General features: G+C 40.9%; 2 protein-coding genes across 9 annotated transcripts in view; one reads left to right on the forward strand and one right to left on the reverse strand.

Annotated features, from left to right (window-relative positions):
* relch (RAB11 binding and LisH domain, coiled-coil and HEAT repeat containing) overlaps window positions 1–8,617 on the reverse strand; it is a 33,969-nt gene extending 25,352 nt beyond the window's left edge. For 4 of the 6 annotated variants that reach the window (XM_086191292.1, XM_086191291.1, XM_086191289.1 and 1 more), the window contains exons 1-3: window positions 8,070–8,617; window positions 3,462–3,551; window positions 138–209 (exon numbers count right to left, since the gene is read on the reverse strand). In XM_086191292.1, coding sequence (XP_086047418.1) covers window positions 138–209; window positions 3,462–3,551; window positions 8,070–8,523 — 616 coding nt within the window. In that variant the 5' untranslated portion in view covers window positions 8,524–8,617. The remainder of the gene's footprint in view (window positions 1–137; window positions 210–3,461; window positions 3,552–8,069) is intronic. The other 2 variants (XM_086191294.1, XM_086191293.1) reach the window with 1 other exon arrangement.
* Window positions 8,618–8,698: 81 nt separating this feature from the next.
* pign (phosphatidylinositol glycan anchor biosynthesis, class N) overlaps window positions 8,699–16,384 on the forward strand; it is a 13,939-nt gene continuing 6,253 nt past the window's right edge. For 2 of the 3 annotated variants that reach the window (XM_086191631.1, XM_086191632.1), the window contains exons 1-18: window positions 8,699–9,268; window positions 9,580–9,838; window positions 10,001–10,122; window positions 10,279–10,377; window positions 10,498–10,604; window positions 11,211–11,335; window positions 11,552–11,682; window positions 11,770–11,889; window positions 12,431–12,471; window positions 12,636–12,695; window positions 12,809–12,901; window positions 13,156–13,211; window positions 13,579–13,657; window positions 14,740–14,922; window positions 15,050–15,189; window positions 15,409–15,508; window positions 15,640–15,732; window positions 16,290–16,381. In XM_086191631.1, the coding sequence (XP_086047757.1) occupies window positions 9,612–9,838; window positions 10,001–10,122; window positions 10,279–10,377; window positions 10,498–10,604; window positions 11,211–11,335; window positions 11,552–11,682; window positions 11,770–11,889; window positions 12,431–12,471; window positions 12,636–12,695; window positions 12,809–12,901; window positions 13,156–13,211; window positions 13,579–13,657; window positions 14,740–14,922; window positions 15,050–15,189; window positions 15,409–15,508; window positions 15,640–15,732; window positions 16,290–16,381 (1,868 nt within the window). In that variant the 5' untranslated portion in view covers window positions 8,699–9,268; window positions 9,580–9,611. Of the gene's footprint in view, window positions 9,269–9,579; window positions 9,839–10,000; window positions 10,123–10,278; window positions 10,378–10,497; window positions 10,605–11,210; window positions 11,336–11,551; window positions 11,683–11,769; window positions 11,890–12,430; window positions 12,472–12,635; window positions 12,696–12,808; window positions 12,902–13,155; window positions 13,212–13,578; window positions 13,658–14,739; window positions 14,923–15,049; window positions 15,190–15,408; window positions 15,511–15,639; window positions 15,733–16,288; window positions 16,382–16,384 lie in introns of all 3 variants that reach the window. The other variant, XM_086191633.1, reaches the window with a different exon arrangement.

Raw genomic sequence — 16,384 nt, forward strand, 5'->3', positions numbered from 1 at the left:
ATGATGCTGAGTGTTATTCATCAAGAGGATTTCTCTTAGAGGAAGGAAAAAAAAAAAGAAAAAATAGGAGAGATAGCTGTAAAAAGAAAAAGAAAGAAGAGGGTTCAGGTGGAGAAGAAGTCAAAAGTACGCCACACCTGCTGCCTGAGTCAAGTTGGCGCGCAGAGCCTGAATGGTCTCCTTTGCTTTCCGTAGCTCAAACTCCAGCACTGGACAGAAAGTGACAACACACACAGACACACACACGCACGCATACACACAGAGAGGAAATGCATCCAAACGAAGACGGGAACAAACAAATAAAAACAAAAATGGGCATGAAATACAAAATAATCACAGAAAAGTTCATAAGAGTCATAAATAAAACAGGGATGCATGCAAATCAATGGGTCTGAAGGACACATGCAGCAGAGGATCATGGTAAAGCCAGCTGGATGAGGCACATCGTAGGCTTTCCTGCCCATTGGTAGCACTGATGTGACCAACTTCAACACTTAAATAAAGGTAACCTCAATCGTTTCTTTCAGCATAACAAATGCAGTTTAGCTGGGGTGAGAAAATCTATCAAAGCTACTTGATCATCTAAAAGCTGTCTGACCAAGGATTTTTGATTTACTAACAAGTTATTAAATGGTTTCAAGCCACTCAAAAGACAGCCAACGCTCAGGTTCTGGGCCATCAAACTACAAATAATGTCACAAAGTCAAAGTCAGGCATAAATAAGTGACTGTTTTCCCAGAGAAATCTCTTTCTGATGTTTTAAACAATCAGGAGAAGCTGAAATTGAGATGAAATTTGTTCACGGTGAATAATTTAAGCCTAGACTAACACTTAATAAAGAGGGAAACAAAAGAACACACAAGATTAAAAAAAAACAAAAATTAAGAAGCGATGAAGCAAACTATGTTGCATGGCTGTGCACTGAGGATCTGCAGACGGATCTGATCCTGCGTATTTGTGTATTCTCACTATTGTGGTTCAACGAGTGCTGTTATTACACAATTTAAAAGCCTAACAATGGTATACAGTGCCTCATCTAAAGCCACTGTCTTTATCCTCACTTGCAGATCCAGAGTGTGCAGGATGCAAATGCAAGAGAATGGAAAATAAAATTCAACAACGGGGGGAAAGGACAATAATAAAATTTAAAAAAATATTAAAAGCAAAAAAGCTAATCTGGATGGAGTGACTTGTCCAGTATTGCTCACTGGGGTTTGATCAACGTCAGCCAGAAAACCCAGAGTCAGACAGCTGGGGGCAGGAAGGACAGGTTTGGAGGGTCGGGGTGTGGGGTGGGGTGAGAGAGTGGGTGAAGAGAGGAAACAGGAAGGAGGAAGGGGAGGGGGTGCCAATTTTGGGAGAGTGGGCAATGTGTGAGTAACATTCATTTTTAAAAAGAAGCGCACTTTGTAGATGAAAGCGAGGAACCAAAATCTCTGCTGCATGGTTTCAGCTGCACCCTCACAACATCAACGATAAGAGACGTACGACCTGATGCTACTCTTTCATAGCGGACAAACAAAATAAAAACTAATCATATTTACAATTCTTTTCAAGCTGCGCTTTCATCTCCATCTTCTGGCAGTGTCAGATATTTCAAACTGTCGACACCCTGCGGACATCTTTGCTGCAGCCTACTCAATCATTTGGAGCGTGACACAACCCCTCCAGAATTGATATTTGATTGATTGCAGCTAAGCTAACTAGCAGTCAGTTGTTTCGGTGTTTAAGGCTCCACAATGCCTGCAGCAAAGCGTATTGATCTGCTTGTCTGGCACTTAAAATGATGGACAATGAGTAGGGATGCATGATCATTTCAAAACGTCATCAGTATCAGCAGACGCTCGTAATTTTTTAAATATATCAACATTGGTCTGACGGGCGATATCTATTTTGGTCCAGTTTCCTCAAGCATCTTCTTCTCGCTCGTCATCTGTCATTCATGATGAGGAAACAATGCAGAAAGTTGATCGTTCGTGTGCTTTCCCAAATGTTTTTTCAGTATTTAAATATCATGTAATATCAAATAATATTGGCCATCAACCAAATCAGCTGTAGAAATACGGGCACATTTGATGTTAGCAAAAACTCAACAGCATTTACATTAAGCACATTTCCCTAAAAGCTGGCATGTTCATTTCAGATATAAAGAAGGCAGTCTAATGCTGCACATGTTTAGTGGGGATTCCTTTCGACTGTCAAAAGGAAAAATAAAAACATTAAGCACAAATGTGCCCAGCGCTTAACAATGTGAAAAATTCCTTAAAACCTAGACTGCAGGATTGGGGTTTTCAGAGCTAAATGACCTCTAGGGCTGACCTGAATGCTTCCTGACTTCCAAGCTTCATTTGTTGCCATGGCAACCGACGCCCAAATCAGTGTTAGATGGTGTTCAGATGTTTTTTTTTCATCGTGTACATGATCCAAAGCATGAATAACCATAACTTCTTCTCAGACAGAGCTGAAACTTCATAGTTTTCGTGGGTTGCACCTCTCAACTGAAGTGAAGACCCCTCCTCAACTCGGCTTTCAAGAACACTACACAGGTAAGATGTTGACAAAGTCAAGCATCGGGACAGATGAGCCCAAAAAAGTCAAGTGCCAGATTCGCCAAATGAGGCTGGCGTATCACAAATCCACTAGGAGTTCAGCTAACCACATGAAAAACCGAAGTCACTGCCTAGCCCTCAGACCTACTAGAAGTTTCTATGGCTAATGGTTGCTAGTTAGTGAGATCTGAATTCTACTAAATGTTGATTTGGCTGAAGCTTCGATTATATAAAGGTAATTAACAACTAAGCTTCGAAGTCCAAAGAATGGTATCGGGACTAGTTTTTTAAAACGTTTCTCAGCTATATCGTGCAGAGCTCTACAGTAATCTTAAAATAATATTGAAACCAAGATTAACTTGACATATTATTAATGGCCCCTGCATGGCAGTAGCTGCTGAATTAATGAAATAAAGCACCTATTTATGAGCCATGGAAAACAAAAATCATCATGCAACATCTGCAACCCCACAAGTTACTTGTAACTCAGCAGCTGGTCTGGGATGCTGAGGCGCCAACAGTGCTGCTGGCTTAAACCATCTACTGGTGTGTCACAACGGAGCAACGTGTGTGTGCGTGTGTGTGTAAGAACAACACCTGTGCTGAAAATACTTCTAACCGACGCAAGAGAGTGAGAACTGCCAGGAAGAAGCACACTTACGACACTGCAGGAGTTCTGTAAAGTTAAATGAGTTTCATGCCACCAAATGTGTTTGAGTTGTGCTCATCGTCACTGCAGTAACACCACAATACAGGTTTGAACTTTTTTTTGTTGTTGTTGTAGTCCCATCAATACTGCATCCATGGGTGAAATTGTCTGCTGTTTCTTTTCCTCGCTTCAATACCACCCTTTCTCTCAATCTAATTCTTATCATTTTTCTCTCTTTCCGAAGAGGTTTCAGCACATCTTACCTGCCACCCGTTCGTCTGACTCGCGGTTGCCGTCATCTGAGTAACGAGCGAAGTCCAGAGAGTCCAAGGTGCTGATGCTGCCTGCTCGATCTGAACCAGACATGGAGACAGAGACAGCGGTGAGACAACAGCCTATAAACATGTGTCCACTGCTGAAGAAAAATATTCTTAAAGGAGTTCAGATGTTAAGGTCAGCTGCATCCCAGTCATCCCACTGTGGTGGTAGGGATTCAAGTATTCTCAAGCAGCCTTGGAGGCCTGAATCGAAGTTGACAAATGATGACTCACGAAGCCAACTTTCCACAACATAGAACTTTATGAAATTCAGTTGAAGAATTTTTTGGTGGGGAAACGGTTTCCGCTTAAGCCAAGAGACATTTCACTCACTGCATGTGGGGTCAAAAACAAATCAATCATCAAAAATGTGAACATTGCTGACTTGAAGAAAGAACTTCCAAGCTAATTCCTCCAACAACAAACCTCACATCTGAGGACAGGAATGCTAAAAGTTATTGTTCGCTCAAAAACAACAGATCATCTGATAAAAGGCCCACTTTCATTTCACTGACCGAGGTCGCCTTCGCTACTTCAATGAGAGTGGCCTATTTGTTGAGTGATAGGAAGATAGAGAAGAAGGTCAAACCAAATGTGGCGTGCAACTAAGTCGGCCTCAACGTTGTTTGCTTGCTGTGTTCAGCGAGTCTTCAGAGCGGTGAGTGTGAAAGCAATGAAGGTTAGAAACAAACAAAATCGGGAATCAGACGTGCATATTTGTAGTTGTGAAAACACTTTGAAGAAGAATTCAGCCCTCAACACTGATGGTACAGCACTGAGTGTGTCATAAATTGATGACGCCCTTTGGTTTGGCTGAAACTAATGATTGCTGTCATCATGGATTAATCTGCTTTTTATTTTCACATCTGATCAATTCTTTAGTCTATAAAGTGCCAAGAATTAAAAAAAAAAAAAAGAAGCTCATCACAATTCCTTCAACCCAGTTTCCTTGACATGTTCAAATTGATTCTTTTGTACATTCAATGGTCCAACACACAAGTATGACAACATAAAAGAACTGCAACATTTTGTTTCAAATTGTCATACATGTATTCAAGCTGTACACTGATTGCAAGTTTGCAGTTTTTGATAAACACTCAAATACACCACCAAGCTACCTCACGCAGCAGCACACAAACCGTCACGTGACTTTACACTCAGCATTTCTACAAAAGCTGTTGCGTGTCATTGGTCTGCTCCACTCACATCAACCCCGCCACTTTCTCCTGAGTACAACGCTTGACTTACTGACAGTCTGTACTTCCTGATGATGTGTTTGCTGTAAGCGATCCCTTTTCTGAATCAGCGGATGGAGAGGAAAAAATACCTTGCGCTGGAGCGTGCGTAGTTTTCAGCTGGTTGAGTGTATGACAAATAACCGGTATCTCTTCCGGGCTGACCTTGTGTGCACCTTGCCTGGATTATGGACAACCATTCTCTATAATCTCACAAAGCACTTCAATTCATTAGCCTTCAATGGCGTACTAAACAAAGGAATCTTCAACACCATTTTTTTTCTGCTCTGGCAAGTAGAGAAAGAGAGAGTGGAAGAGAGAGAGAGAGAGTGAGAGAGAGAAATAGGTGGAAGAGCTGCAAGAGCTGAAGCACATAGAGAAGATGGATGTCAGCAGGTGTAGCTCACAATGGGACAGTTGTGTTGGTAAGGCAATTACCTCTTTAGCACTCAGCTTTATAAACAGGATTAAACTACGAGGCACATAATATAAAAGCCACACAAACATGGATGCACATTTGCCTCAAATATTTATAGTCCTTGGCATGTAACAGTTAGTATCAAATTGAACTAGAACATGAAAAGTAAGCGCAACTAAAAAAAAATAAACTAAAACCCTGAAAGTTACGCTGACACTTTCTGTGCAGCAAAGCACAAGTGCTTGTTAAACGTAGCAGCGAAGTACAAACACACAGCAAAATTCTAAATATCATTACCCGTTAATCTCATCTAAGAGCTCGCCACACCAGCGAACCTGACAGTGCCGATGCGAATATCATTTATGCAACCTCACTGATAATTAGCGAGATGTGACAGGAGGCTGGATGTGTCATGTGACCCAGCTGAGAGAAAACAGCTGCAGATGTGACGCAGCTTGTAACACATTCTGACTGTGATTAGCTGCTTACAGCTGATCGTGAGTGGTTGTGTTGATCAGAGTATAATCAACAGTGACACTCCCGGTTCTTCAGCTCAGCTTAGAGGTGGTTTAATTCAAGATGATTACTGGTTGTATATTATAAGGTTATAATATACAACAATTATGAATCACACAGTCCAAGGCAAGATCCTGAATGTGTTGCTGATATTCTCACTGGGAAAACCGACGAACACAGACCACACATGCAAGCAATATTCCCTACATTATCAACTGAAATTTAACGGCATCTCTCTCTCTCTCTTTTTTTTTTTTTTGCTCAGGAACCAAAGACTAATTTCCTTAAAATACGCAGAACAAGTTAGTTCCAAAGATCACATGATCACTGCAACCAGATAATGGTGGAAAGAAAACTGACATTGCCCTTGGCTTGGTTTTTCCTTCTTCAATTCCCCATCAACAGCTTCATTTTTTTCCCTCTTTCTGCACAAAATAAATCGAGTATCAAATTTTGTCTGGAATTCCAGGGTTTTACGAACCGTTCATGTCATCAATAGCTGATGAGTCTGAGAATATTGTTTCTCAGTGAATGTCCTGCCAGTTTCACAACAGGGAAGCTGTCACGTCCTGGCATGCTTTTAGAAGACGCCATCATAAAACCTTCATTCAATGATCCAAAATTTCTGTAGCTCCTCATGACTGATCATACAAGCACTGTAACATACAAACCCAACTCACCACTGCTGTGGTTTCTATGACTTCTGTGGAAAGAGTCAACGTACCTACAATTTTAATTGCACACAATGGCATTTCACACAGACATCTGGAATCTACTACCGTTGTCTGAGGCCAGCTGCCAATCTCTCGGCTACACGAAAGCCGCCTAAATAAAGTTATTGCTCAGACCTACTGTGCTAAATCATGGAGAACAAGATGGGATGGCTGAGTAACCACCATGACGATCCGTTGTCTCACTAATATCATACGTATTTAAGCTAATGAACAATCTCTAAGTGTTTTTCAGCAGCTGGTGCAGAAGTTTCACATCACAGTGGGGTTGATGGCCCCACTGTGATGTGAATAGAATAGTATAGAATACTGTTGTTATCTTCATCGGATACATTACAATCCTTAAATCATTAACAGACACAAAATTAAACAATTTAATTGACATGTATTACCTCAGCTACGGAGTTTCTCTCAGCTATAAGCAAGATCATCATATCTCTGATGTCAGTTGCGTTCACTGATATTTCTTTTCATATCGTATTATGTATTACTATCCTGCATATGAAGCTAAAGCAGATGGTATAATTTATAAACAGCATACTCAAGAATAGATATGCCAAATTAATTAGTTGTTATGACATGTTTAATTTCATTAAAAAATGACAGTTTAATGTCACTGTTTACAAATATCCTAGTTCAGCGCTATTTGTCTTGTTTGTATTATTGACATGCATTATTGCGCACGCTTTTGAGGAAAAACTAAACATCTGCAGGTTAAAAAAAAAACAATTTGTAAAACGTAGAGATAATTTGCCTTTATAAGTGCCAATCATCAGGCTGATTATATCGCCGGTCTAATGCATTACTTTCAATTCATGCTTTCTTAATTCATTTGTACACAGCCTTCACTGCTATTTCCTTTATAGCTACCTTTGTAAGTAGCAAATTTGCCATTTTTAGACCACTTGAACTCATTTTGTTAGTTGGGGGTAAAACCATCTCCTTGGAGCGGGAAAGAATGTTCATCTTTCTTCATAGGAATAGGAAGTCACTATGTGTATTCCCTTCGTTGACAAGTTCCAATGCTTCGCCACTGTTGAGTTGGTGCAAAGGTTTTTAGGACTGTCATCATTATCTACACGGTGAGCTCTTTTATGGATCTATGCTTTTTTCAGCTAGAAAAGCTCAGTGCTGCAGGAAGTAATTGAATGAGGGTACTACAGATACACCCATGTCTGTCTGGAGCAGTGGAACGTGATAAACAACTGATGGGCAAGCAAAAATACAGATAATGTATATTCAAATCTTCTTTAGCAACATGTTAAATTTCCATCAAATGAAGTCATCCATTTAATTTTTTCATGTTAATACAGCACTGTCAGCTACCTGTGGCCAGAGGAAAAGTGAAGGAAGCATTTTCCCAGTAACGTGTCACATATCTTCCTGGTTACAGCATAATTAATTACACAGATGTAAAGCTCATGAATGTGTGTCAACGGGCCCAACCAAACCATTCGACATGCATGTTGGCTGTGGGCCCTGACAGGTAGACAGGAAGGTTAGGTGCAGCAAGCTGATACCTCATAGCAGATGCTTCCTTAAGCTAACGCTAGCCGGCTAGCTACAGGCGTTCATTTGCACAGCGCACCTTTAAACACGGAGAAAATTGACATCTAGCGTTCCTGACGAGCACGCGATGCAGCTAGCTACTTACTCAGTGGTCCACCAGGTCCAAGTCCTTGGTCTTTGGCAGGCGGAGTGCCGCTCTGTCGCTCGAAGTTGCCAGGGTTGGAGAAATAATCCCTCAGCCTCGGAAGCTCCCTTCCTGCTTCCAATAGTTCCGTGTGAAACTCCAGGGCCGTGAGGATGTATTGGTCACGTAACAGCTGAGCAGCTATAACATCCACCGATACCCGTGTGTCGATGCTGCCTGCCATAGCGGGGGTGGCTGCGGCCGACACCAAGATGCCCTCACCGCTGGGGCTCGTCCGGTTGCTAGACAGCAGGAGTGTCGGAGGCTCGGTTTCTGCAGGAGGGGAGAAAGGATTGCCTGGCGGCGGTCCTGGGGCTCCGTCACTCGGGCTTCGCTCTGTGTCAACTGTTTCATTCGGGCGCCGTTCTACCTCCTCCTCGGAATCACTGAGATTAAATGGGTTGACTGACGCCATGTTTGCACTATTAAGATTTTTTTTTTCAGGCAAGCTAAGCTAATGAGACCTGCTGCTTCCTGACTAAAAATTAAGCTAGCTGCCGTATGGTAGGTGGCTTTGGGGGGGGGGGGGGGTTTGCGAAGCCGTGATTGGTCGTATTTTAAACACGTCATCCAAAGGTCCGCTTCCTTAGGGAGATACTTGAGAATGATTGGGTGCCGGCAATACAGACAGCAAAACAGGGCAGGGCACTTTGACAGCTGCTAGCCTCAGTAGCTAACGTGTTGTGGACCCTGTGATTATTAGATAACAATATAATGAAAACGCCGATTTCAAATGAAAATCCACTGTAGCATAAGTACCAGAGTAATGATATGTGCAAATACTATTTTCTAATCAATAAAACATTTAAAATGCGTTCACGTTTTTCAAAAAGAAAATCTGCTTGAATTAGCCTTTAAGACTACACTACCCATAGTTCTGTTGCTCAGGGCAAACGTTAAGTCACAACAAGGAAGTTCCTTTACTAATCTTCTTAGAAAGAGGGACAGTTGTTGTTTTTTTTAAAGCAAGGACTTAAAGATCGGCTTGGTATTTTCAATGAAAACCCCGTTCTCTGTCAGGGTCTACGGATATACATATTTGTTCATGGCAAACAACGTGTACAACTAAATGAGTGAAAATTTTAATAGGTGCTCTTCCATTCATTGATAAATGATTCTCTCGCGTTACTACGACTGGGTACAGCTGACGTTTCGTGCAGGTAAGATCTTTAAGTATGAGCTAAGGACGCATACGCTGTTAATAAGCTTTGATGACAGCTATTTCCTTTACAACAGAATCACACTTCCACTCATTTGCAGACATATCGTGACAGGAGGATTACACCTGTCCTTGATCAGTCACATGGCCTGTGCATCAGCTTAATCAGTCTATTCTCTCCTGTAACATTTCTGTAGCTCCATCTCTTTTAGTAAACCCTCTATACCACAAATTTAAACTGTAAAGTTTCAATCTGTTGTTTTTCTATTATTCAGTTAATTATCAACACAATCCCTCTTTCTTGAATTGCAGGCCCAGTGTGGTGTTGACACCCATCACTCAACATGAGGATGATCGCTTTTTTTCTGGTGGGTCTGACGGTCCATGTGGTGTTCTTCCTGTCCATCTTTGACATCTACTTCACCTCTCCTCTAGTCCATGGTATGACACCACAGGCCACATCTCTGACACCCCCCGCCTCGAGGCTGGTGTTAATCGTGGCCGATGGCCTCAGAGCAGACAGCCTCTTCACCTTGCTTCCCAACAGATCCACCAGGGCCCCATACTTGAGGTTTGGAACCCGATACAAACACAGAAACAGTGTGTGTGTATGTGTCAATTAGTCAGGTATTCATGCAATTTTTTTTGGACAGCTGGATTTTTTTTCTTTCGCAGAGTATTTTATATGTGTGTATCTGCAGAATAAGAATTGTGTGTGTTTCTCCAATATCAGGACTATCATAGAGCAGAGTGGCACATGGGGGGTGTCACACACACGTGTCCCCACCGAGTCTCGCCCTGGTCATGTCGCTCTCATCGCTGGCTTCTATGAGGATGTCAGTGCTGTTGCTAAAGGTACAAATGGGTGCGTACATTAATGTGGGTGAACCCAAGCCAAAAGAGCCTTCTTCTTTATAAGTGTGTGTGTGTGTGTGTGTGTGTGTGTGTGTGTGTGTGTGTGTGTGTGTGTGTGTGTGTGTGTGTGTGTGTGTGTGTGTGTGTGTGTTTCAGGTTGGAAGGAGAATCCTGTTGAGTTTGACTCTGTGTTTAATGAAAGCAGACACACCTGGTGCTGGGGAAGCCCGGATATTCTGCCTATGTTTGCCAAAGGTACACAAACACATGCACTCACACCCGCGAACAGTTCACACCTGAAATCAGACGACAGAGTCACCGAATGAAGTCAGATGAGAATGACAGTTGTGCTCTTTTTGAAACACTTACTTTCAGGTGCCAGTGGAGATCATGTGTACACCCACACGTATCCAGCAGAGGAGGAAGACTTTGCCTCCACAGATGCATCCAGGCTGGACAGCTGGGTCTTCACTCAAGTCAAAGTAGGATAGTTGAATAACCACCAACGTTCTGATGTGGAAAACAGTTTGAAGTCATTACTGACCTCTGAGCAGTTATCTGTGTTTTGTATGTCAAGAAATTGTTAGGATTATGTGTAGGTTTTCCATTTTCAAAAGTTTTGTTCTTTTACAAATTCACAATAGGGGTGCTTGAACTTGAAGGTTTTCTTTTTCTGATATGATATTTTACAGCTGATTATGGCTCACAAAACTAACATTCACAGATGTCAACATCATCTGTTTCAAACAAGTTTATATGATCTTCACATTTTTTTTCTGTACGGAAAAACATACATAAACTTTGTGAACTGGAATTTTTTTATTTCCAAAACATTTGGAAAAGACCATGAATCATTAACATGTTGTGTTTTTTTTATCATTGATGAAGAGGAAAGAAGACACTTGAGCAAAACTGGACGAATATCAATATCGGCATGCCGCTATCGTGCATCTCTAATCATCTTTCTTGTTTTCTATTTCTTCTCTTCTTTTTTCCTTGAATTAATCCAAGTATGTTTCTTTTTCTCTCATCAACAGTCATTTTTCCTTGATTTAATCCAATTATGTTTCTTTTTCTCTCTGCAACAGTCATTTTTCCTGTCAGCAAAGACCAACTCCAGCCTGAAGGCCAGTGTGCTCCAGGACAAGAATGTCTTCTTCCTGCATCTGCTGGGCATCGACACAAACGGACACGCACACAGACCCATGTCTCAGTGAGTCCCCCCCCCCCCCCCCATTATATTCAATTATAATCCACCTCATATTTATTCAGTGCAAAAACTACTTCAAAGGCAAGATAAAATAGTAAGTAATTAAAAAAAAGATTATTTCAAAGCAGTGTTGAGTAACTTGATGTGAAAATATAAAAATGGCATCTGAAAATTAGTCAGACTTTTGAGGGTGTGTGTTCCTCTTTGTGTTGTGTGCAGGGAATACTTGGACAACATCGAGCTGGTAGACGCTGGAGTATCCGAGCTGGTGTCTGTCATCGAAGATTTCTTTGACCATGACGGCAGAACGGCCTACGTGTTTACCTCCGATCATGGCATGACCGACTGGGGTAAGACCGTTTCTCTCCTTTTATAAAAAAGGAACAAAGAAGATGAACTCGTGAATTTACTCGACATTTTTGCACGTTTATGCTCAGGTTCCCACGGCGCCGGCCATCCCTCCGAGACTCTCACCCCGTTAGTGGTGTGGGGAGCTGGAGTCCTTAATGCCCAGAAAGTCACTGAACCTCAGCTTTACAAGGACGGGTACTTACAAGGTGCTACACTCATGTACTGTGATCACAGCTGTAAACATCTGTCAATGAAGAAGCTTTAGCTGAAGCCGAGGATGGGTTGATCGATCCTGAAAAATGTCGATACCTCTAACACTCACGTTACCTTTTGACAATTCATCCTCACTTAAAATTATTGACTGATTTCAACTCTTTTTATGAAGGAGCTGTTTTCATCGCATTCAATCAATTATGCCTGATTATTTTTTAAAAAACAAAAAGAAAAAATATAATGTAGCTAAAACATAAGGATGCCTTTGAACACTTTTACCACTCTTACTTAACAAATTACAAATCTTCGCCTTTTTAACTACTCAATAAGACTTTTAAAAGCATCAGTATCGGGATATTAGCCTTGGTATCATTTGGTATCGGCTCAAAAAGAAAATCCACCCATACCCCAGGTCTAAATGTGCTTCCACTAAAGGCTATTTTCAGTATATAAGGCACGTTTAACATCTTCTTTAAATTGCGTTTAAATTTAAATTGTTTCACTGGCTCTTATCCTATTTTTTCGTTCGCCTAGATTGGAACCTGGAACATCTCAGAAGGGTCGACGTCAATCAGGTACGGCCCGATCGCTTTGCACTTTTTAAAGTCACATTCATCAATTCTCAGGGCTACATTTGTTGTGTATGACACCAAAAATACACAAGTTAAAGGACCAGCAATGTTCACTGTATTGGCTGTGCTGTAAACTATGAGTGTTTTTGCTTTGTGGTATTCTACAGGCTGATATTGCGCCCCTCATGGCTTCTCTCATTGGTGTTCCCTTTCCTGTCAATTCTGTTGTAAGTTCAGACACAAAGAACAAATAATGTTCTCACATGAAAATACTCCCAAACAAAAAAAATCACATCACGTGTATTTGTAATCGTGTTGGTGTGTATTTGTGCCTCCCCAGGGTGTGTTACCGCTTCTCTACCTCAACAACAGTGAGCAGTTCAAGGCAGAGAGCGTGTACGCAAACGCTGTTCAAGTACTGGAGCAGTTCAAGGTCTGGTGAATACTATCTGAATATAACCAAACTAAAAACACATTTATTAAACATGATAAATGTAAAATTAATATAGTCATTGACAGCATTGATATTTTGCTGTCAAACTACATCTGCTATTAATTTAAATAACTTGAGATTTACAGTTTTAAATATCAAGTCACTTTTTTCTTACGTTTTTTTTTTTAATTCTCTAGAATAAATGGATGGTTATTGAATTATCCGTACTTTAATATTTCATTTTAATATTCTAGGTGAAAATGACCCAGAAAAAGGAGACAACATTGCCCTTTCTATTTACCCCGTACCAGTAAGTACAATGATCCAGCTAGTCATTAATATCTACACGTTTATCTTTGGGACCGTCTTTTGACTTCCGAGAAAACGTGTTAAACGAGAGATCATGTTGTGCCCCATTGTTTTCTCTAAGAGTAGGAACCAGAAAACAATGGCGTGAGAAAAAAAGTTCCGAAAATATATCAAATTACAAGGTTTTCTACTGCCGCTTGATGAAAAATTCAACAAGTCATGCAATCTTTATTGTAGCTTTTGTGCTTTAGTGAGTGTGAAGAGAAACAAAGCACATTTTTACCTCGTCAACCGACTCAAGATCACAGTTAAGTCCAATCATTTGTGTACTGTTTTTTGTTGTTGTTGTTGTTGCTGTTTTTTGTCAGACAACTGACGGAGTCAAAACAAGCAGAGCTCACCCACAAAGCCAGAATACTGATGCAGCTGGAGAAGTACGAGGATGCTGTGAGTCACCCTGGAAACATTTAGCTTCACTTAATTTGGCTGCTTTTGTGCTAAAGCTCAAGTTTGGCGGTTCTAACATTGATCTCAAGGACTTCGATTTTTATATATTTTAGATTTCGCTGGTGTGCACACGGAAGGAAAAAAAAACAGTGACAGAAAATAGAATAATTGTCTTCCTCACGAAAAGTTAAAACAAAGTAATTACGCTGGTGAGGTAAGAAACGCAGAGAGGGCTCCTAAGGTAACAAAGATGTCTGTGGTCCGCGGAAGACAAAAATGAACAAACGAAAACAAGAACATACAAATAAGATGTGTAATTATTTTAGGATACAAAATAGAAACCAAGTAATCAAAGAGATTAAAATAGGTGGATGTGCAACTCAGGCTTGCTTTGTAGTGTTGATACCAAGGATCTAATTGACGTGGGCATTGAATTCAATAATTTAATTCAATTTCTGTATTTGACTTCAGCATTTATTGACACACAGTTTATGAATTAGCTGTACTTTTTACTGGGGTTTGTTACTTTTGGTTTGAATGCAGCTCTCGTGAGCAGAATGACTTCTATTTTCCGCACATGTTTGAGGCCTCATTGCTTTATTCAAAGAGGTAACTGGCTGTTAGCAAGATAACTCCAAAAGTTCGGGTGGATTTCGACTAATTTTTAGGGTCTTAGGACGCAGGTTGGAGACGTGAACTGCGTCCTTGTGTTTAACGCTTTCATATTTTGACTTCTGCAGCTTGACAGTGGAAAATTATTTGCTCTTTGAAGCAAAATGAATGTTTATTTAGTTTATTTTTGTTTTCTGACGTTGGAACGGTTGAATAGCCTTTAAGTAATATTCACCTCTGCCGACGAGGTCACGTGACCGTGGCGGTTTGTCTAATAACGTAACTCAATATTAGACTAGACTGTTTGGTCCGTCTGTTAGCAGGACCATGTGAAAACACAGTCAAGGAGGAACCCGTTGAATGTTGTGTCGCATTTTACTAGTTGTTGAAGTACATTTTAGAGCCTGTACGTTTTTACTTCAATCAGAACACCAGTCTTTTCTCAGATTTCCCCTCCTGTCTGGTTCTAGATCTCCCTCTGCCAGTCTCTGATAACCACCGCTCTGGAGGGCCTGGTTTACTACCACACCTATGACCGTTTTTTCTTAGGGTGTAGTGTGGTGCTGGGATTTATGGGCTGGACTTCCTATGTTGTTCTAGTCATACTGAAGACTCACGCCAGCCTCAACCTTCACCCCGACCTCCTCAAACAGGTCAGATCAAACCGCGCAGTCCTTCTTCCTTTGCATGGAATGAAAACCGGTTCGTCAAACTTGATCTACTCGCTAAGTTGCTTTTTTTTTTGTTTGTTTTTTGGGCCATTTCTTTTTTTGTGCGCAGAATCCCAGTCACACACTGGTGAGGTTGTGTGTGTGTGTCGCTGTGGTGATCACCATATTCCTGCTAATCCAAAAGAGCCCCATGACTTACTACATTTACTGCCTGCTGCCTGTACCTGTGTGGTACTCTGTTCTAAAGGAGTGAGTATCACACCAGAAGAGAGAAATACATTCAGCAGTATGTCATATCTGTGGCGTTTCTAATTTTCCCTCATGCACACTTTGTTTCTGCTACATTCACTTGTGAATTAAACCATTTGAAGTGGTGTTGTGTTCACTGATAAAAAAGATAGCCGTACATTCTTCCCCCCCCCCCCCCTTTAACCACAGCCGAATAATCACATTAACTATCAATTTCAGGTCTAATACACTCATAGATTTGATTCGCTCAGCTCCCTCGCTGCCACTGTGGAAATGTTTCGGCTACTTTGTGCTGGTAGCGTTTGGGATTGAGCTGCTGGTAGGTTTTCATGTCTTCTAATTTTAGAATTAGAGCTACACGTGCAATTCAGTGCGCTGATACTCTGTCAGTGCGCCGCATAATTACTAAGTGTGTCTCAGTTTTTATGTACTGTACTTTGCTTTCCCCAGGTGGTGAGTTTCTTCCATCGCGCCATGCTGACTGTCGGTCTGGTGGCTCTCTCTCTCTGGCCCATGCTGTCTGGACTTTTTGGAAAGGACAGAGTAAACACAGATATCATATATATTGAGCAATTTTTATGGAATAATCGGCTTAATTTTATTTTAATTAAAATGTTTTCCAACAAAAAGAAATAGTTTTTTTCAGATTTTTTAAAAATTCAATCTGTGCATTTTTATATTTGTTCCTTGATGTATTTCCAATATCTCAGTCATCGACATGATAATCAAAATTTTAAAAATATCGCAGATAAAGAGTTATGCAGCTACAAATTTATATTTCTGGAATTAAAAAAACTTCTCATAACAGATGTTTCAGGTGTTCGCTATCAGTTAAAATCTGGACTGTCCAAAAAGCCAAAAGTCCAAAAAGCAGGACACTAATACAATCAAACTGAATATTATTGCTTGAAAGTGAAATTTCAGTGAGTTTTGTGTTGCAACAAGAACATTTTCCCATGTGAATATCAGTTGATGTCCCTTACAGTCAAATCCAAATGAAACTCTTGCTTGTTGTTTTACCTCCTGTTACATGAAAACCCAATTTGTTCGATTCTGCTTTTCATCCATGACCTGACTCTGTGGTCTACATCCCCGTCTAGTTCCACTCCCTGAGCTGGTTTCTGGGCTGTCTGTGTTTGGCTGCTTTCCCCTTGATGCCTGTTGTGGGCAGAGAGCCCAACATACATCTTGTGTG

This window comes from Aulostomus chinensis, chromosome 21, assembly GCF_037954235.1.
Source record: "Aulostomus chinensis isolate RoL2024-O1b breed Wild chromosome 21, RoL_Achi_v1.0, whole genome shotgun sequence".
NCBI classification, from domain to species: domain Eukaryota; kingdom Metazoa; phylum Chordata; class Actinopteri; order Syngnathiformes; family Aulostomidae; genus Aulostomus; species Aulostomus chinensis.